This window comes from Onychostruthus taczanowskii, unplaced genomic scaffold, assembly GCF_017590055.1.
Source record: "Onychostruthus taczanowskii isolate IOZ18803 unplaced genomic scaffold, ASM1759005v1 scaffold45, whole genome shotgun sequence".
NCBI lineage: Eukaryota > Metazoa > Chordata > Aves > Passeriformes > Passeridae > Onychostruthus > Onychostruthus taczanowskii.
In genome coordinates this window covers 7,267,771-7,288,301 of record NW_024502014.1, presented here as the reverse complement: position 1 = coordinate 7,288,301, position 20,531 = coordinate 7,267,771, and the positions used below count along the sequence as shown (strand labels likewise).

At 47.0% G+C, this 20,531-nt stretch overlaps 1 protein-coding gene across 2 annotated transcripts in view; it reads left to right on the top strand.

Annotated features, from left to right (window-relative positions):
* The window catches only part of INPP5D (inositol polyphosphate-5-phosphatase D), a 53,940-nt gene that overhangs the window by 21,280 nt on the left and 12,129 nt on the right, over positions 1-20,531 (top strand). For both annotated transcript variants that reach the window (XM_041414368.1, XM_041414367.1), the window contains exons 3-15: positions 4,329-4,479; positions 6,546-6,717; positions 7,119-7,259; positions 12,845-12,932; positions 13,648-13,728; positions 13,905-13,976; positions 14,250-14,373; positions 15,383-15,489; positions 16,039-16,141; positions 17,158-17,354; positions 18,126-18,243; positions 18,712-18,808; positions 19,849-19,987. In XM_041414368.1, coding sequence (XP_041270302.1) covers positions 4,329-4,479; positions 6,546-6,717; positions 7,119-7,259; positions 12,845-12,932; positions 13,648-13,728; positions 13,905-13,976; positions 14,250-14,373; positions 15,383-15,489; positions 16,039-16,141; positions 17,158-17,354; positions 18,126-18,243; positions 18,712-18,808; positions 19,849-19,987 — 1,590 coding nt within the window. The remainder of the gene's footprint in view (positions 1-4,328; positions 4,480-6,545; positions 6,718-7,118; positions 7,260-12,844; positions 12,933-13,647; positions 13,729-13,904; positions 13,977-14,249; positions 14,374-15,382; positions 15,490-16,038; positions 16,142-17,157; positions 17,355-18,125; positions 18,244-18,711; positions 18,809-19,848; positions 19,988-20,531) is intronic.

Sequence of the window (20,531 nt, the reverse complement as noted above, 5' to 3'; positions counted from 1 at the left end):
GATGTCCTAGTAGATGTCCCAGATTTGGGCTGCTTTCCTTGCTTGCTGCCAGAGACCAGCCCTCAGGGGGGTCATCCAGCAACCTGTGCACTCACAGCAACATTACTGAGCCAGACTTTGCATGTTCAACTGATGCTGCTCAGGCATAATCCCTGCAGTCCCAGGCAGTGCTGGCTGGAATCACACCACAGCCTCGGTCATGGTCCTCTTGCTCTGTGGCTGGGAGCAAAATGATGAGCTGTTAGATTTGGAGGGGCTCATGCAGCACAGGTAGTATCTGAGTACCTTGCACTTGTGTGCCAAACATGACTGTTGTCTGTCATGTAGGCTTTGCTCTCATCCCCTCCCCAAGGGGAGAAGCCAGTGCAACAAAATATTGCTTTTACTGTTCTCTCTCCCATTTCAAACAAGGTACAGTGTTTGCTGTGCCTCTGTGCAGAAGGAGGCAGCACAAAGCAGGGTGCCCTGCTCTCTTGTGGGGAGTGGGGATGTTTGGGGGGTGTTTGAACTGGGAGGAGCTTGTTTCACAGTGCAGGCAAAACGCAGAGAGGGCAGCTGGGCATGCCTGTGTGTTGGAGGGGTGCAGCCCTTCCCGTACACTTCCTCTGTTAAGGTCCTTGCAAATAATAACAATTATAATACAAAAGTAAATGAATGAGAATAATCAAATGATTTTGCTTTCAGACTTTCATGACAGCTGAGCTGATGTGTAGCAAGGTGGTGCCACTGCCTTTTGTGGTGTGGGGAAGGATCCTCGAACACCCATGAGTGTGTGCTGTGCAGGTTTCAGGCTGCCCACCCTTCCTTCTGTACTTGGCCATGGCTGATTGGAGCTCCTGACCCTGACACTTCCCCATTTTCTTACTTCAGCTCTCACCTATCTCTGTGCAGCTGCCTGGGCCACATGTTCAGTACTTTGCTGAATTCTGTCTTAAAATATGAAATTCTGTCCTTTATTTTATTGTGTGCCATGGGGAGTTGGTCCTTTTTCTTGGACTTGGGGAAGGTGGGCTGCCAGAGGAGCTGGCACTGCTAGAATGGAGGCTGCTTCTCTTTGGGAATGAGCATCTGGATTCAGATGCATACAAAGCCCAGCTTCTTGACATGGCCACAAGTTCCACTTATCCTTGAGGGTTCAGAAGGGGAGCTTCATCAAGAAAGGTGACTGGGTGCAGTGGGCCAAGTCAACAGAGTAGAAGGGATGTGTAACAGCAGGGCCTCTCTGCTCATGTGTGCACCCAGCCAGGCTGCACGAGAGCTAGGGCTGATGGCCATGCCGGGGAATTTGGGCTGAAACACAGGTTTTGGACCATGCAGTGAGTTAGAGGAAGGAGGCCTGTTGCAAAATGCTCCTTCTTCTGCTTACTACAGAGACCAGGATGGTTTCAGAGGCTGAACTATCCTTGGCAGCAAAAAGTGCTAATTCAGCCTTTCCTACCACTTCTATCAAGACTCCATTTGGCCTTAAAAGTGCTGCTTATGGCTGTCTGTCCTTCTGCAGGCACCCTGGGAGAGCAGGAGCTGAGGGGCAGAACAAGGCTGAGAAGACAGTGTTTGGGCACTGAGGGTGGCAGGGATGCTGTGCAGTAACAGGACAGGGGCCTTCAGGCACAGTCAGGGGAGATCAGGGGAAGCAGGCAGGTGGTGAAGTAGCAAAGGAAAGTGAAGGAGGAGTTTGGAAAGAGGAGGAGAAGAGTAGGCTGCAGTGATTGCAGAGGTGAGAGAGCACCAACAGCAAAGCTTTTCTTCTACAGGGATGCACATGGCAAACCCTGACCCTGTTTGTCCTTGTTGTGTTTTAGGGTCTCTGTGTGTGCTCTGATGGGGCTGATGCCTTTTCCCAGGTGCCCTTTGGAGTAGCTTAGGGTAAAACAAGCCACCCCAAGCCCTGTTCCTCATGAGCTTCAGCCTGTCTATGGGGGCTGCAGGTGGGCAGAAGGCTGCCCAGGCAGGGTAATCCAGAGGGTGAAGTGTGGGTAACACTGCCGTGGGCAGGTCACAGAGACTGAGTGTGCTGCCACCCGCCACCAGAGCTAACAGTGCCCTCTGGGCTGCTGGGGGGGTGCTGGACAATGAACAATTAATCGCAAAAATGGGGATTTCAGAGAAGAAGGTACTGCTTGAAAGATGAAGAGAAAAGCATGGAACACTGGTTGAACTATTCCAGGTCTGTTCCAGTGCAGCACTGTGACTTCAGGATCCTTTCATACGATGGACTAGAACTGTTCTTTCTCTATGGTTTTCCCGATTCCCAACGTTCACACTTGGCACCAAGAAGCAGAAGAGTCTGGGAGGACCCAGATGCTATTTGCATTAATTGGCGTAAATGAGAAGTCATTCTGAATGTGCAGAGTCTGTGCTGCTCTAGAAGAGCAAGATTTGGCCTATACTGGGTAGGATCATGAGACGTTTTAACCAATGATTTGTTTTAACATCTTGGGCCTCACAAAAATATAATCCAGTGTTTGCCCAAGCATTGCCTTCATGCTGAACATGACATTTTCCAGTGTATGAGAATAATAAATCTTGTTTAATGCAGTTATGTGCAAGACAGAAAAGGAGGCTTTACAGGCAGAGCTCTCAGAAACATCACCCATGTCTGTTGTGAAAATGTGCTTTGCTGAGCCTTTAAAGACATTCAGGTGTAGCTAAAAATGAAAGGTATTTTTAATGGCAGGCCTGAGGGCACTGATGACTTCAAATGCAGTTCACTATTGAAAACGCTGTCCTAATTTCTAGCCTGAGACTTTATTATTTAGGAAAAGTTAAAAAGAAATCTTGTTGGTGCTACGAGTCTCTGAAGACATTTTCCTGTGTTCTGCTGTGGTTTTTGCTCACATCTTGCCTGTTAAATTTCTTGGATTTTCTACATTCGCCTTTCAAACAAAAAAGTTCACAGAGAATAAGAAATCGAACAAAAACGAATGACAAGTAAATAAGCTTGTTCAAACATGTATTGAAACTCTGTATGTGTTACTTTTTACCAGCAATCATTGCAATCCCAAAATGAATTTAAATACCCTGCCTGTTAGTCAGAGGCAGAATGTCTGTGTAACACGTTATGTCAAATTAGAGTCACAGCTTTAATTCCTTACTAATTAACCATGTTTCCTATGCAAAATCTAGTTTTATGCATGCAAAACAGTGCCAGTCAAACCTGCCATTGGGGTGATCAGGTCTTCCTTTGGATTGCCCAGTTGTGAATTCCCAATGCTGATCTTTTAGGTCAAGAACAACAGCCTTGTGGGGATGGAAAACAACTGCTCGCTACCATTCTGCCCCCACTTCTTGATCTTTTATGGCAGATATAGACAGGGTCTTCTTGGTTTGGTTTCTGTGGGAAAACCTTTTGTCCAGAAGGAGCACCCTGCCAGGAAGAGGGTGCCCCAAGGAGAGGGATAAGAGCTTTGGTTGTGTGTTGCTGTAGCCTTGGTATTGGATGGTACTTCAGCGCAGTTTGGAAGGTGATGCAGAGTCCTTTCCCTTAGTCAGGTCTGTACTGAGCCATGAGAGACCATGTCTGTCTTTGGTACGGTCTGTGGATGAAGCAAGGGGGCAGAGCTGCAGGGATAGCAGCTGTTCCTGCTGGCAGAGTCACTATGCCAATGTGTGGATATAATTACCCTGAAGCTTTGGCTCTGAACACCTCTAAAACCTTATCCCTGTGTTTGGCCTCTGTGGGTAACCATTTGCTGAGATTAATGGCCAGGGTGTGCTTGAGACAGGTTTGGTCACAGAATTCAGCTGGCACACACAGTGTCATGCCATGTGTGTTTGCAGTCCTTGCCACTCTCTAAACCTCCATCCCAGCATTTCTGTGTGTGCGGCACCTTGTTTCATTTGAACCCAGTTCTGAGCCTTTGAATCCTGGAAGGGATGCTAACGTCTGAATTTAGCCATGTTTACCTTGCAATTTCACAGAAAAATCTTCCTGGATACCACAAAATGTAACACAGTCTAGGGGATTTGTGCTCAGTAAAAGAGAGAATACAAAGATTAATCTGGGAGAATTATTTGGTTTTAAAATCTTCCTTTGCTGTGAAGCCAATCACCCTGAACCCAGTGAGAGAGCTCTTCCATTTGGCTTCAGTGAGTCTTTGAGGTTGGTATCTATGCTGACTCTGGCTGGAATGAATGTGTGAGCTTATGTGTTTGCTTGTTCTGCATAGAGCCTGTGGTCAGATGGACAGCAAGACCAGGGCAAGTTCTCTTCTGGGCAGCAGCAGTGGCTTTTTCCTCTCTCTATGGCTTTGTTTTTCCTTCTGCAAGGAGCAATGTTTGTGTGGTAGGAAGTCCCATGCCATGACTGCCTCTGTGTTTTGTTTCAGGCATCAGAGGGTGTTCCTGTGAGGTATTTTCAGAACCTGGAGGAACTGATAGAGTATTACAAGAAGGAGAACATGGGTCTGGTATGGCACCTCAAATATCCAGTGCCGCGGGAAGAGGAGGAGGCTGCTGATGAACTGGAGGAGGACACTGGTAAGAAACCCATGATGTGACTTGGTGATGCAGACCCTTGACTCATACCTCTTGATAAGCAGTGCAGGCAGGAGATTAGAACATGTTGTGCCATGAAACAGAGCAGAGCATAGAGAGGCCTGAGCTGGCAAGGCCTGCTGCAGTGAGCCCTCCTGTCTTCTGTGGTACAGCACCTGGAACATCAGTTTAGCTCACTGAGGGAATACACTGAGACCCTCTGTGGAAGTATACTGCATCTGGTGAGGGGGTGGTTAATCTGGTGTCCTTATCTGGACTCCAACTGTTTATGTCCAGCCATTTCCCAAACCTCTGCATCCTGTCCTTGTCTTGCATCTGTAGGGCCTGTCTCAAAACAGAGATGCTCCCTCGGGGCTTGAAGCACATTTCTCTGCTGTGCCATGCACCTGCAGCTGCTGAGGGGCATCTGAAACCCTCAGCTGCTCTTCTCTAGAGGATTTTTGACAGTCCAAAGCAGAGGGAATGGCTCTGGCAGTGGCAAACAGTCTAACTCCATGTACAGATGAAGAGGTGTGATTGGCATCACCCCAACTATTTTATATCAATGCCACTGTGGGTTCCTGGCACTCACTGGTCTCAGATAATTTCTTAGATTTTTCCTGGATCACCCCTTGGGTATGTCATAGTTCTCCTAGAGGAAGGTCATGTCCACAGAGCCATCCTTCCTGTCCTGTGTAATGTCTGTCTGGAAATGATAAGCACTGCAATCAAACTTGTCTGAAGGACACAATCCCTGGGACACACAGACAGGCCCTGTGAACTAGGGCAGACTCATGTCCCTGTGCAACCCAGAGTCTGTGTAACCCTTTGATGGAACCCACTGTATATCTAACAGGAGCTGGAAGATTTTGGTATGCAATTTTCTGGAAGAAATAGAACAAAATTTTGCAAAGCTGCTCAGGAAAGATGTTCCTGGCTTTTGGCCAGTTGTACTGAGTCTCCAGCTCCCAGGGCTGGGGAGGGAACTACAGCAAAAATAACACAGAGAGAGGCAAGCAGCAGGGAATGAAGTTGTATCCAAGACTAAGAGCCTTCAGATGAAGAGAGATTAGTACTGGGTCTGGGCTGTCCATGTACAGAATTTAGTTTTGTTAAGGCACTTTGTGCTATCATGGTGGAGCCATGTAGGGCGTACAGATGTCTTATCATCTGAAATGTGAAACTACAGAGGTGGAAGATGAGCACCCTGCAGATTACCCACCCATGGCTCAGTGCTGTGGTGGCTCTGAATCACAGCAGCGGCCCAGAAGCAATGGGTCAGTCCTAGGGGTATTTTTGTAATGCAAATTCCACCATTAGGAAATAACCAAACAAAACCTCACAACTCAACCTGCTACAATACAACATGTATAACAAGCTGTTGGAGCAATTGGTATGAAAAGAAAGGTAACCATGGTTGGGATCAGTGGAGATGAACCCACTCTTCTCCCAGGAGAGGGAGATATGATGAGCAGCAGAAAAATCCTTTTTCCTTCCAACTCAATGTCCACAAGACAAGGCAGGATATTCAGCCCCTATGCACTGGGTCATGGGGCCTCTTTTCTCCATCTCTGCTTATTTTGCCATTCACTTTTTCCATTAGGAGTTTCTGGTGCTCCTTCCATCATGTTCCTCCATACATTCTGCCTCAGCAGCAGATCCCCATGATAAGGGGAATGACATGGGTGAGGTACACATGCTATGTTCTCTAAGCATTATATTCAACTTAACAAATTAACCTTCACAGCTGCTGTGCAAATGGGAGAGTCAAAACCGGCTGGGGTTCACTGCAGGCAGAGACAGAGGCAGAGGCATGTGCTGCCTGCACGTGAGGTTCAAGCCTGACCCTTCATCCCGCTGCTCTCACACCATTGCCATCCCTGGAAACACAGCCGGGCCAGTGCTGAGCCCTGAGCTTCCCAGCTCTGACATCCCTCCACAGACCTGTTGGAAGAGATGGCTTCTGCAAAGACTGCACCTGCAGGGTGGGCTCTGCCCTGCCTGGGTGAGGGACAAGAGTTCCAATTTCTGTGCTGGAATGACTGTGCCTTTCCTTTCCTTCTTGCTAGATCTGGTACCCACACCTCCTGTCCTGCCCCCACGCAACATCCTCATGGCACTGCCAAGCAGTGAGACAAAGGAGGTTTCTTCTCTCCCCGAAAACTCACGGGTGGCAGACGTGAATAAACTGTCCCTTTCTGAGACACTACTCCAGCGACTGCAGTACCAGGACACAAGCAGGTAAAGAAGGACAAGTGACAGGGCTGCTGAACCAGCCTTCAGCCCAGTTCTGTGCTTGCTGGGCCTCTGTGTTTGGAACAGCTGAGGATCTGTTTGATTCAACAAGATTACTCCTCATTTGTACTACCAAATAAAGAACAGAATCAGATCAACAGTGCATTGACTGCTGTTTACAGTCCAGATGTTCTCTAGAAAAAATACATTTCTGAATTATTAAAATCACCCATACACTTTCTCCACTGAGGTATAGTTTTCTAATATAAAGGATGAGTAATATCTGACAGAACTTGGTTTATTAGCCATGTGCCTAAACAGTGGGAATTTGAGAAGAATAAGAAAGCTGTTTGATATTTGGTAGTACAGAGAAGAGCTGGCTTTTGACCTGTCTGTTTACTTCACAGTGTCTCTGATGAGCATCTTAAACTCATCCAGGATTACCTGCGAGTTCACATCATCAGTGACTTTGAGATGGTGCAGACTGGCTCAAACAATCTTCCTCAACTGAAGAAATTACTTACAGCTCTTTGCAAAGGACTCTTCAGGTAACTAGAAGCTGGTTTTCAGAATGTAATGCCATAACACTGTAGTCTAACAAAGGTTCCATGTGCATGCATTGAGAACCCTCATTTCTGGCATAGGAAATTGCTTTGCCCTCAAAACTAGTATATTTAGATGCCATGACCTGTGATTCTGATCCAAAGATATGAAATCCATATAGAAGAGACAGCTCTGACAATCAAGTTTTCTTCTAGGGGGTTTCAGAGAGCAGAGTATTATATTTTATGCTTTGTTTAGAAAGAAACAAAACAAAAAATGTACTAACCGATTAACTGCATAATTTGGTAATGCATAAATGACACCCACAGGATTGTCAAGCACAAGCCATTTATGGAAACAAGCACAAATTAGTGTATAACTAGATTTTAAACACTGATTTTCCTTCCCACTAATGCACTGTGAACTTGGAGTGATTCCACTGATGCTGGTGAAGGCCAGCTGAAATGAAAAAAGGAACAAGCCTAGATTCTTGACTCTCCAAATTTTACCTTTCCTGTTTGGAGACCTTCCGTGTCACAAATAGAAAAACTCTGAGAGGGTGCTAGAACATGGCAGAGCTCCCTCCTTCTCTGGTGGAAGGATGTTATTTCCCCCTTGCTGATTGTAAGCAAAGGGACCAGCCCAAACTTGTGCAGAGCTCTTGGAGCACTCTGTAGCAGGGGGCACGTATTTCCACACTTCTCTCCATGGCTTGCCATACCCTTCTCTCTGGTGTATGCAGAGGTGAAGCTGGTTGTGCTGCTGGCCTGATCCTCTTCTCCTCGAAGCCAGCTGCCCACAGACAAGCCCTGTGAGGACAGATTGCTCCAAGAGCTGCCCTTCTGCACCCTGCCTGAGCATTTTGCTTCTCTACACACATGGGAGGGGAGACCCAGGTGGCCAGCTAAGAATAAACCTGAACAGTGGAAGCTCAAATCAAATGAAATCACAAGTGAGAGTCTTGTGTTACTAAAATACCTCTGGTGCTGCTGTTGTAATCATGTTTGGTTTCTCTCATTTCCAACTTCTTATTCTACCTAAGTTTATCTGGGTTTCACAACCCTATTCCTCCTAAATGCATGTGGAGAAATGAAAGAAAAGAGATCCAGCAAGGCTACAATTCCCTCAACTGCCAGGACATCTTTAACATTTCTGGATTTTCTGTAGTATTTATGGTGACTGGACATTGCAAAGTGGCATCCTAAAGCAGAGCTGGGTGAGTTCTGCTGCTGGTGGGAGCCTGCTGAATGTAGGGACATATCTTGGTTTGAAAAACAGGTGTCTGCCAAGGAAGGCAGGAACCTTCCTTAGAATGGAAAATATGATCCCCTTTCCTCCAAGTTATTTAACTTTGAAATTAAAGAGCTCTCAGGCAAAGATTCGAGAAAAGGAATAACAGTTCTTTACTAGAATATATATATATTCTTGCATATTCTTTTATATATATATATATATAAAACAAGACAAGCTAAGGGCAGCAACAACAAACAAAACCAGAGACTCAGTCCCAGCTGTCTCTGGGCTGCGCTTTCCCCTTGGGTGCAGTTCCGGTCACAGCCAGCAGAGGCGCTGCTGGCTCCCGGCCGGGCAGGGCAGGGCGATGATTCCCCCGCACCTGCAGGGGGCGCTGTGGCGCGGGCTCGGCCCCGCTCTGCCCGTGGTGACGGCGGCAGAGAGGGCAAAGGGGCTTCCCTCGCACCCCCGCAGGGGCAGCCGGGGGACGGGGAAATGGCGGCGGCAGGAACCGCGGGCCGCGGCTGGAACGGCAGAGGCAGCGCACCCGGGGTGGCAAACAAAGTGTAGCAAAAACACTTTAGGGGGAGGTCTGCGGCCACCCCAGACAAAACAAAAAAAGGATATGTGATAAAAACCATCCTCAAGACAGGACACCGTACCACAAACCCAGCAAAGGACAAGGACTTGTCTTCTGTCCCTCTGGTGACTTCACATAGCTATGGAAATATATGTCCTCACGCTGTTCTACCCAATATTTTCTCCCCATACCGACATTATTTTGGTTTGTTGGAGCTGCCTTCTGAATTTTGACATGACAGTCCAAATTTACAGACTGTGTCTCCTTCAGGTCTCATTGAGGAGCTTCTCCCCCTCTATTCACATTGTCTCGTGGATCCCTACCATCCAACCAAACTACTTGCTTATCTTCAGCTGGCTAATAATCAGATGCTAGGGTGTCCTACTGTTTTACACTTAATCTCTGAGGTTGTCTAGGGTTTAAGATTACTTCAGTCAAGAAAATTAATCCACAAACACCAGAGGTTTATGTCGAAAAAGGAGACAGAGGAGTCCTATTACTTTATTTGAATAAAGGGAGAGGCCATGGACCATTCCCCTAGGGTCTCTCAAATTGTTAGAGGATGCAGCCTCCTTTTTATCCTAATTTCCCAGCTGCATTTCCCTCTCTCTTTCCCCATTGGCTGAGGTACTTGAGAAGTACAGACTTCCTGAATTGCTTAATACATGCCCCCTTCTAATATCTACCCCCCCTTTTCTTTTCCTTGTGTCAATCAGTGGAATTCCTATGGAATTCCTGGTTCCTCCTATTGCTTCCTTCATCTCTCAGTATCTGCCTTTATCAGCAGACTCACAGTTTGTCTGTAAAGACAAATCCCTTTCATTCCTTTCATCAATCAGTGGAATTCTTCCCATTGTTTCTTTTATCTCTCAGTATCTAGTTTTATTAATCAGCAGAACCACAGTTTGTTTGTAAAGACAAATCCCTTTCATTCCTTTCACTTCCCCTATGTGACCTCTGAACTCAGATTTTGTCAGTGGCATTCCCTAAATTTAGGTTTTATTTCCCTGAGCTTCCTTCAGCTGTGCAGGGAATTCCAGCTGAAAGTACAGGTTATTCCTAGGCTGCTTCTTGGTGTCTTCTTTTAATGTTCAATTCCATTATTTTCACACTATTTGAGAATAGGTTAAAAAACAAAACAAAAACCACAGAGTTGTTAATCAGCACAGCAGATCTCTTGCAGTGGAGCTGAAGCTCCTCTGAATTTCCAGGCAGCGCTGAGGGTTAGGAGTGTGCACACAGACTCGTCGTGGCTGGGCTGGCCCAGCTGCTGAGGAGCCACACAGGCGTGCTGTGAGTGTGAGGGCTTTATGATCTTTGTTCTGGCTTCCCCTCACCTCGCAGAGCTCAGCGGCGCCATCTCTCAGGGTCAGGCTCAGACACGCTGCAGTCACTGTGAGAAAGGAGCATCCAGTGCCCTTTGCTCCTCAGCCACGTGCTGTGACCCCAGGCTGTGGGTGGGTGGTGGCTGCCAAGGTCAGCAAAGAAGAGGGGACAGTACTGGAGCTGCTCAGTGCTCAGGAGAAGGAAAGAGCTTATAGTGAGCAGTGGGGCTGGGAGAGGAACTGTTTGTGAACAGTCTGTGCCTTTGGCAGTTCAGGTATTGGCCATGGGCAGGATGCACATCTGGCCAAGAAGCTCAAGCGCAGCAGACCAGAGTGCAAAGCTTGTGAGCTCTTCCCTCACCCATTATCCCTGATTAATTTAGTAAGGCCTGGACCTCAGTTTTCATCAGAAACTGGGAAAGCTGGTTTTAACTCTGCTGCTACTGCTACCACTACCTTTTAGGACTGGCAGCGGCCAAGGGGTCAGGACAGCCATGGCACATCTCCTTATTAGAGCCTGGGGGACCAGGAACAGGCACCCCAGGGAGAGGCCACTCCCTCTGGCAGATCTTACACTGGAAATACACAAACAAAACCAAGACCTGTAAGGCTAATGGGTACCTTTGTGAGGCTTTCCATGCTAAAGAAGTTGCCATACAAGAGTTTCCTTGGCCAGGGGAATCCTTCAGCCATTGGAAAGCTGACTCAGAGAGAGCTGGGACTACCCATGCAAGGGGATTTTTTCAACTTCCAGTGAAAAACATCAACAGTGGTCTATTCAATCTGCTACTGTCTGAAGCCATCATTTGGTCATCAGTTGCTGCTCTGCATATTCTTGTTTATTCTCCCTCAACAGATAATTTGCACACAGAGTTTTTAAGGCAGTTTTTCAAGCACTTGTGATGCCAGCACTTGTGCAACAGCATGTGGACACACAGGTTTCTGACACTTCAATGAAGATCACTAAAGGTATTTATACTGTCAAGAGAAGAAAACAAAAGAAGTTACAAATGTAATTAAAACCACCCTGTGGTTTTAGTGGGCTTGAACGCCCACAGGAGCTGTTTCTCCTCCTCCTCACACACAGCCTACATGTTGCACTGTAAACAGAGGGCAGTTTTCCCATGAGAAATCACTCCTGAGTTGCTTAAAGCAGCTGCTGCTATGTTTTCAAGAGATGGCCTGCACATCACAGTAAATATCTTTTCAATCTTCTCAAACTAAACTTCCCCCAGTGTTCCTGCAACTGCTTGCAGCCTCCTGGGGTCTGACTCCATGGCTGCAGAAATCAATGGGACTCTTGGGTTTGGGGGCAGAACTGTTCGCACTGACACTGGCCCTAGGTGATCCAGAGCTGAATAGTGGCATTGGAGGAATAAAATTAGCAGAACCAGATTCCTGCAAGTGCCTTGTACTCCTGTGTGTCCCACAGCAAGTCTTTTAGACTGAAATGTCAAACATGAATGTTTAATTTGGGCAATTAGTCATCCTTGGTTCAACATCTAGAGAAATATCTTCAGGCAGGCATGCTTTTGCTTTGGAGCACATTCCCTAACAAAGATGAAATAAAATCCACTCTATTCAGACTTAGGAAAGTAAGGGAAATCATTAATATCCACAGTTGACTAGACACAGTGCAAGCATCCTAGTGCTGCTCACCACCATCACCTTCCTTTTGACCTGTGCTCCCTGGCTGCTCTTGCCAGGATCAGTATTGTCATTATCAGCATGCAGCTTCTGTGCCAAATTCACACAGCAGAGTTTCAACAAATGAGCATCCTGTGGAATCTCACTGGGAAGCACTGGAGGAATGGCATTGTTACCTGTAAAGGTTCTGCTCAGGGGATCAAGGGCTGCTTCTTCTACCCCCTTGCTGTGCCTGGCCCCTCTTTGTCATGTGAGATGAAATATGTGAATTAGTTTCCTCTTCATACGGAGTCCCCAGCACTGTCCTCAGCAGCCTCAGCAGCTGCACAGGCCCTGTACAGAACTGAGCTGCTCCCACAGAGCACTCAGAGGCACCAGACTGTGCTGGGCTCTGAGGCATTTGAGTGCACTTGGATCTACGAGTTGGCATAGTTGTGTTGATGCTGCTTGTACACCATATCTTCAGGTTTTGCTCAGACTGGGATACCTTTCTGGGGAGATTTAGGAAGTTAGAACCTCCAAAGCAAAACCCAAGGAGCAGCCAGTACGGCCATGTTCCAGGTTTGCAAGGCATAGTCAGCTGTGTGACTCACACTGCCCTCTTGACCATGTCACCAGGCAGCTGGGATTTGCTGCCATCATGCATGCCACAACTCAGGGGGCACATGGCGAGGGCAGGCCCCTTGTGGACATGTGCCCAGTGTGAATGTGTGCCTGTCATCTCGTCTGTGTGGCTTTGTCCAAGTGTGAACACAGCCAGGGAGCCAGCCACAGCCTTAGACCTGTGCCATGTCTGTGTTCCCAGTGAGGCCTCAAGGACTCTCCCATCTCTGGAGTCCATCCAGAAGGTGTTTGAGCAGCAGCTGCATCCCGGTGCCCACCAGCGCTCCCAGGTAAGGGGGCTGGGAGGTGGGAAGAGCAGGACAGGTGTGTGGGTGGCTGTCAGTGGGGGCAGGGATGGCTCTGGTGTGCAGCCATGGCCAGTGGGGTGCAGGTGGGCACACGCCACTTCTATTCTCTTTAGCCTCATTGTGCTGCAGTGCAGAGGGCACACAATGAGTTCTATCTCACAGTGTCACTTATCCCATAGCCCTCTCCACCTGCTCCCCCTTCCTGTCCTAGAGGAAAGTGCCACAAACTGCCTGAGGACCCCTACCTCCCCATCCTCCCTCAGAATGTGGGCTGGCACTACGCATTTCTTTTTCCATAAACCTCACTCCAGGATGTTTCACTGTCCTTCATTTTCCCAAGCCCACTTAAGTCCCCATGACTTTCCTCTCCCTGACAGAAAACCAAAAGTCTAGGACTTTTGTATGTTGAACCCCAGGCTTGGTCACGTGAGCTTGCCCCCAGCAGCAAACTGACTCCCATGCATGACCAGCTGCCTCGACCCTATGGAACACATTTGCAGATTTGTCCTTCCAGCCTCCCACACTTCTGCATATTCCATGCTCTCGTGGTGCTCACTGCAGATCAGAGTGGCAGAGGTACAAGAGCTGCTCCTTGGCCTGTGTGGGGTGTTCCTGGGCTTGCACTCCAGGCTGTGCTCTGTGGGCTTGGTAATCACCCATCACTCTCTCTCTTTTTGTTCCTGTGCTGTTGTTTCAGATGCCTGGTGAAGCAAGTCCAGTCAATATTGTATTGAAACTCAACCAGCTGATTTCTTTGCTGTCTTCTATTGAAGAAAAGGTAGAGTTTTCAAGCTATTTTATATCATCTTCTTGTCCTCCTTTGCCTCTAGTTTGTTTCATGTTCATCCTCAGTGCAGTGCTCTGTCACAGTAAGATTTCTTTGTTCTGATTTCATTACTCTCAGTGTAGTACAGAATCACCAAATGCAATAAATTGCACATAATTATTTTACAGGTGAAAACACTGTTGATTGAAGGTCCTGATTCAACACACCGGCGCTCTCTTATCCCTCCCGTCACTTTTGAGGTAAATTTACTCCTTTAGCAATGCAGATCATAAGGTGGAAGGACAATAATACAGATTTATGTCAGTACCTCAGCTCCTGGGAAGTTAGCTGTGCTGCCACAGAGATAACAGCTATTCCTGGGTGCTCTTTGGCATAATGAAAATGCCTAAGAGATGTCTGGTGAGACTGGCATAATGATATGTGCTCAGGAATTGAGGGAAGTGCTGCATTTGTAATACATGTGACTGAAGTGTAGAAGGTCCCTCATGGAAAACCTCTCTGTATTCCACTAGGTGAAAACTGACTCCCTAGGAATTTTCTCAAAAATGCAACTCAAAGTGGATGTGGAAATGGGAAAGCTGATTATCAAGAGATCTAAGGATGGTCCAGAAGACAAGTTTTATACCCACAAGAAAAGTAAGATGTCAGCTTAATGTCACAAATGCTGAACTAGGCTCTGGGAATTCTGCTAGGTCCTGGGTGATGCATGAGCACCAGTCAGCAAGACACAGATATCTCTGTACTGAGATAATCAGCTTTCACAGATTGTTTTAGACCAAATCTCCAGGTCTAAATGAAGACACTGGAATCAGCACTGCGAGGGAGCAGGTTTTGGTAGAAGATACCCCACAGAGCTGGTTGCAATAGAACCACTTTTGTTCTGAAAAGCAATGCCACTTGAAAAAACCCCCAACATTCTGCAGAAACATGCTGACTTCTGTGATGATTTTTGACGGTAAAAAGCCAGACATTCAGTTTCAGTAACATTTTTCAGTGAGTTTCCCTTGATTTTTTTGTACGTAAATCGACATCTCTCATCATGAGCAACACCAGTTTTGTCTGTGATTGCCTGATTCAAACAACTTCCTTTTTTTCTGTTTTCTTGCTGAACAGGCAGCTCACTGAAGTTGAGGCAAAGACATTTGTGAGAGAGTAGATTATACCCTTGGGCTCTTTCCTGCTAGAAAATCAACCTGTTGCTGGCAGTAATTGAAAAGATGAGCTTTCATGCATGGCTTTCTCCACCTGGTGTTCATAATAATTAGCTGCTATTTTAGATGGGAGGAATCACCTTTACCACCAAATGAGGTTCTACATCCTCTTTCACAGATGGGGAAGGAACACATGTAGGCTGGCTCAGGATACAGGGGGATTGCCTGCACAAAGTTAAGGCTTCATTTCACATTGCCAGGCTTGGGATGGAAAACAGCTCCAAGCAGAAGAGTCTTGAGGGTCCTCTTCACTTGGAGTCCAAATCTGTTCCTATTGGGAAGAGGATTAAGCAACTTTAAAATGCAGGTCTGCAAGGCAAACTGCACAGACAGAAAAGACTATGGAAATCCCAAGCCTTTGAGCAGAGTTGTGTTCATTTTGGTGGGACCCTTATTTCAGTGACTGCAGCTTGTAATACCCAGCCTGTATTCAGTCTTGCAGCTCATCAAGTCCCAGAAGGTTCCAAACAAGCTGGTTATTGTTCTGGAAACAGAAAAAGAAAAAACACAGAGGAAGGAATATATTTTTTCTGATTCCAAGGTATGTACATGGTTTCCTGCCAGCCTGGAGCAGGAAACCATGGGTGGGAGTGGAACATGGGGCATTCCTTGGTAGAAAGTGGAACTGTTGAAAGACAGTAGCTGCCTTAGCAAAAAATAAATTTCTCCTTTGTTCTGGAAACATGCAGAAAATGAGCATGTTTACTGTCTAAAGGGAGATACTTGGCTCCTTGCTTCTCTTCAGTGCTTGCTCTATCCTCCTTCCTCAGTGCTATCACTGAGGAAGGAGGATAGAGCAAGCACTGAAGAGAAGCAAGGAGTCCAGATGGCCACTGTGAAAAGGTTCTTATAGACAAAGACAGAAGAAAAGATTTTTTTCTGATCATCTCAGCATTTGTTAAAGCAATGCAGAAGCTAAATGCCTAAAAAAGCACCACAGGAAAGGCAGCCTCTTGGAAGGTTTCAGGATAGTGCAGAGCTAATCTGCCCTTCAAGTGTGCTGGGAATTTCCTGGTTCAGCAGGTTTTTCAAGAGGTCATGTTAGAGGAGTTAAGTATCTCATTAATTTTCTCTGCTCTTCCCTGTCTAGAAGAGAGAAGGGTTCTGCCAGCTTTTGCAGCAGATGAAGAATAAACACTCAGAGCAACCAGAGCCTGATATGATTACCATCTTCATTGGCACCTGGAATATGGGTATGGGCTCCCTTCTGCCATGGGCACTCCTTCAGACAGTGCCTAAAGGTGTGCTCAGCTGGAGTTGGCACGATGAGCTCCAGACTCTCTGTGTGGGGTTCTGAAGGATTGCTCAAGTGACAGGGAATTGTAGCTGGCACCAAGCTGGTGCAGCAGTGCACATCATCGTCCACCTTGCAGAAAGGACAGCAGCAATTCCACACAGAGTAATTGGTGGTAATTGGGAGTGGGGCTGTGGCTGAGCCTCATCCCCAGTGGGCACAGCTGTGAAATGCAGGTGAACAGCATTGAAAGCAATGAGCCATGGAGTGCCCAGGTGCACTGACCAACCACCAAGGCAGCAGAGGGCACACGGGGCAGTGCATCAACATGAGGTGTATAAAAGGTTGGGCTAAAGAACAAGAAGGACAGACACTTGCAGCCTTCTGAAGTGATATGTTGTTATTCCATAAGGGTTGAAGATTTCTGAAATTGTATGGTGATGCTCTGTGTATCATGGCCGTCTCAACTGCTACATATGCTGTGACAAAACTGCACATCAGCTGCTCTCATTTGACTAGGGACGGTTCATGTCCAGCCTGGGAAGACAGCTGAGTGTCTGTGGTACTTAGAGAAGGGGACAAGGTGTGGTTGAGGACAGTGGAATATAGGTTATTTTTCTCCCTTTTGGGACAGCAGCCTGGTTCAGCTGCTGTGGGCTGAGCTGTCTGTGTTTGGCCATCCTTAAGGAATAAGGTCAAGGCAGTGGTAGGCAGGAAGAGTACAGCTCCCTGTACTCCTGGCTAGCCTTCACCTTGGAAAACTGATCAAGAGGAAGGTGGTCAAAGCAGAATCACTTCTTTCTCAGTGACTCAGGTGGGGGTAACATCATTGTCATCTTAGAATTGTGTGCCCTGGCTGATACAAAAGTGATATGAGATATGAAGCCCATCATTTGTGTCCCCATGTGTTATCTTCATCCTGGTTTTGACAGGACATGCTCTGACTTCCTCTGGTATTTGATGTCTTAATAAAAGGTGCAGCCCCAGCCCCAAAGAAGATCACCTCCTGGTTCCTCTCCAAGGGGCAGGGGAGGACCCGTGATGACACTGCTGACTACATCCCTCACGACATCTATGTGATTGGCACCCAGGAGGATCCTCAGGGGGAGAAGGAATGGCTGGAGACCCTGAGGCAATCTCTGCAGGAGATCACCAGTATCAGCTTCAAAGTGGTGAGGGGTTATTCCAGTTATTGCATTGAACTCAGGGGATGAGGGTGTACGTGTTGTACAAATAAAAGAGATGGAAATAAGTGGGATTTTGCCTGTACCTCCTCCCTATCTCTCACTTTATTTTCATTGCATTTGGGTGAAGGAGAATGAACTGAATATGTCTGTGGGCTCCACAAGATGCACCCCCCGGAGCTGGCTAGATGGACCTGTTGCTATGGACAGTGACAACTCCCCACTCCCCCACCCGCCCCCCACCCTGGCCATAGCAGGGACCCTGCCAGCCTAGGAGCAAGGAGAGATGCTGAGCACTCAAGTCGAGTGCTGGTGTTATTTTGACTTTCAAAAAGGAGGAAACTGTTAAACTTCCTGACCCAGTTGTAGCCTAGATCTCGTCCTAGGCTATAGCACTTTCAAAGTAGGGTTTAACAGTACACAGGCAGAGAAGAGAAACTTGAACCTTATTAAGACCAGCTTTGGACATTGCTGGGTTTCAGTGATTTCAAGAAACAAATCTAAGCATATCTGGAAAGCTAACTCTCAGGATGATTGGGAAACTATTTTGTGCAAGTAAGATAATCCAAAGATTAACTAGAAAAAAGGACTAGAATATAGCAAGGTTCCAGTATTGATTAAAATGACTGAAGACACATCCTGAGCACAGGAAGAAAATTTCTGCAGAAGTGCTATTGAAGGAGTCAGGAAGGCTGCAGCTACAGTGCAGCTTGGCAAGTAGTTGCAGAAATATAACCTCTACCCTTCCCATTCCTGCAGATAGCCATCCATACCCTCTGGAACATCAGGATCGTTGTCCTGGCCAAGCCAGAACATGAGAACCGCATCAGCCACATCTGCACAGCCAATGTGAAGACAGGCATCGCAAACACGCTGGGTGAGGCACGGGCAGGGCCTGCCCAGGCAGCTGCAATCTGCTCAGCCCAAAGGGAACAGCTCTTCTGCTACAACACTCCTTGGGCAACATTTATGTGACCCTCCTAAAGTTATATCCCACTAGCACTGGTTGTATTTTACCCTGTAAGAGAGGAAATCTATTTGTGTGTATACTTAGCATACACACACACACATATAAATATTTATATTCCCAGCAAACACTATTGGATTGCTCTTTCTTGGGTTGCACAAGGAAGTTGCACTTCTCTCCCTTCAACTAATTTTTTCAGCACCCTTAAAAATTTATTCCCACAATCTGTGCTGTATGCACTAATTTTTTCTGTGTTAAGACAATTTCTCTTCTTCATCCTCCGCTTTACTTCACATGTGCTAGGTGCTTTATTATCTTTGCTAGACTCAGCCTGGAGGTGGGTTAACTTTTTGTCATTTTTGGATTCCCTTTTGCCAGGTAATAAAGGAGCAGTGGGGGTGTCATTCATGTTTAATGGAACCTCCTTTGGGTTTGTTAACAGCCATTTGACTTCAGGAAGTGAAAAGAAACACAGGTAAGATACATCCTCCCCTCTCAAAAATGACTGTTGAGCCAGGGTGAAGTCCTCTGGGCCATGTTTGGAAGGAGGGCCCACCAGACAGGCACAAACATGGTTTCCTGATCATAAAAAAAATTGTTTCATGTCTCCTGAGAGGGCATTTAAACAAGGGACTTCTGCTATGTGGCCATAGCACATGAGTGCAGGGGAAATGAATGGCAAAATTGTTTCAGAGCCAACTGTAAAAGTCTCACACAACACTTGCATGATCTGTCATGAAAACCCACTGCATGAGGAAACCAGTTCCATGATCTACAGTGTATTGGAGAAATGTGGGAAGGCTTTTCCCATCCCAAAATAATGTGCTGAAGGGGACCGTCTTCCTTCTCACTGTAGGTAGCACTGTGAGCCCTAGGGCACAGCTGAGAAAGATCCTTCAGGAATACCAGTAGGGAGGTGTAGAACAGGAATATCCCCACCGTGACTAATCTCTATACCCAGCTGTGAAATAAGTGTTTGGGGATTAAACAGGTTCTGGTCAGCACAGGACTGGAAGGCAAAGATCCTGACACCACTGGGAAATCAGTGCCCAGAATGGGAGGAGCTGGAGCAGTTGGAAGGAGTGGCTTTGAAAGTGAAGAGGACTTGAAATTAAGAGTTTGGCCTTGCCATCTTTCCCAGTGCAGGAAACAGATGGTGTGAGATTTCTGTACAGGATCTTTGCTACTGATGAAGTAGAAAAACTTCTATTGAAGGGTTCCTCAGAAGGGTTCCTGGAAGAGCTGCCAAAATCTAGTTATGTGTTTGCTGCTGAAACAATCTAATGCTAGGTTTCTAGGACATGTAGCTCAGAAAAGCATAGCTCCAGAAGGCAGCAGAACTGGCTTCAGGAGCACACTCCCTGGGCCTGTCTGCTGGAGTGGCAGGTTCTGAGTTTCTGATCTATTCCTCTGTAGCAGCTCCTTCCTGGTAAAGCTTCAGCCTCTGCCATCCCAGGCATTTGGAAATTGCATGGCAATTTAGGATGTCAGGCAGATGTTTTCTTGTCTTGACAGACGCAACCAGAACTACACGAACATCCTGCGCTTCCTGACACTGGGAGATAAGAAACTGAGTCCATTTAACATCACTCATCGCTTTACTCATCTTTTCTGGCTGGGAGACTTGAACTACCGCGTGGAACAGCCCCCGACGGTGCGGGATGCTGCAGGAGGCCCTGCAGGGACAGCACGCTCTGTTGCTATAGGAGAGCTCTCTTCTTCCAATCTAGGGCAACCTGACAAAAAGAGGGGTGACAGAAGGGATCCCCAGGCTGTGAGTGTGGCCCCAGTTGAAGGAGAGTAAGGAAATCCCCTTTGCCCTCTCCAAGGATTAATGGACCCAGGAATGCCATCTGGCACACTTTGCTGCTTCAGGCAGCCTTGGTTCCCCAAATCTCCCGACTTTCCTTCCCACTGTGAATAAGCATCTGTCCCTGAATGGCTCCAGATATTGCCTTTCTGCTCTGGTTGGTGAGCTTGGAATGGCTCAAAGAGGCCCTCAGGAACAGGCAAGCCCTCATAAATACTGGATAGGTTTCAGTATGTGGGAGAAAACACCAAGCTCGGTGTCGATGTGCATGTGGTTGTGAGTGTGTGTTCTTGTGTGGGGGATGTGTGGGGCATTTCAATACCTGTTTTGATAGACAAATGTTCAGCCACACAAAAAAGGCTGGGGCTTTTCAGTGATGGGAAGAACA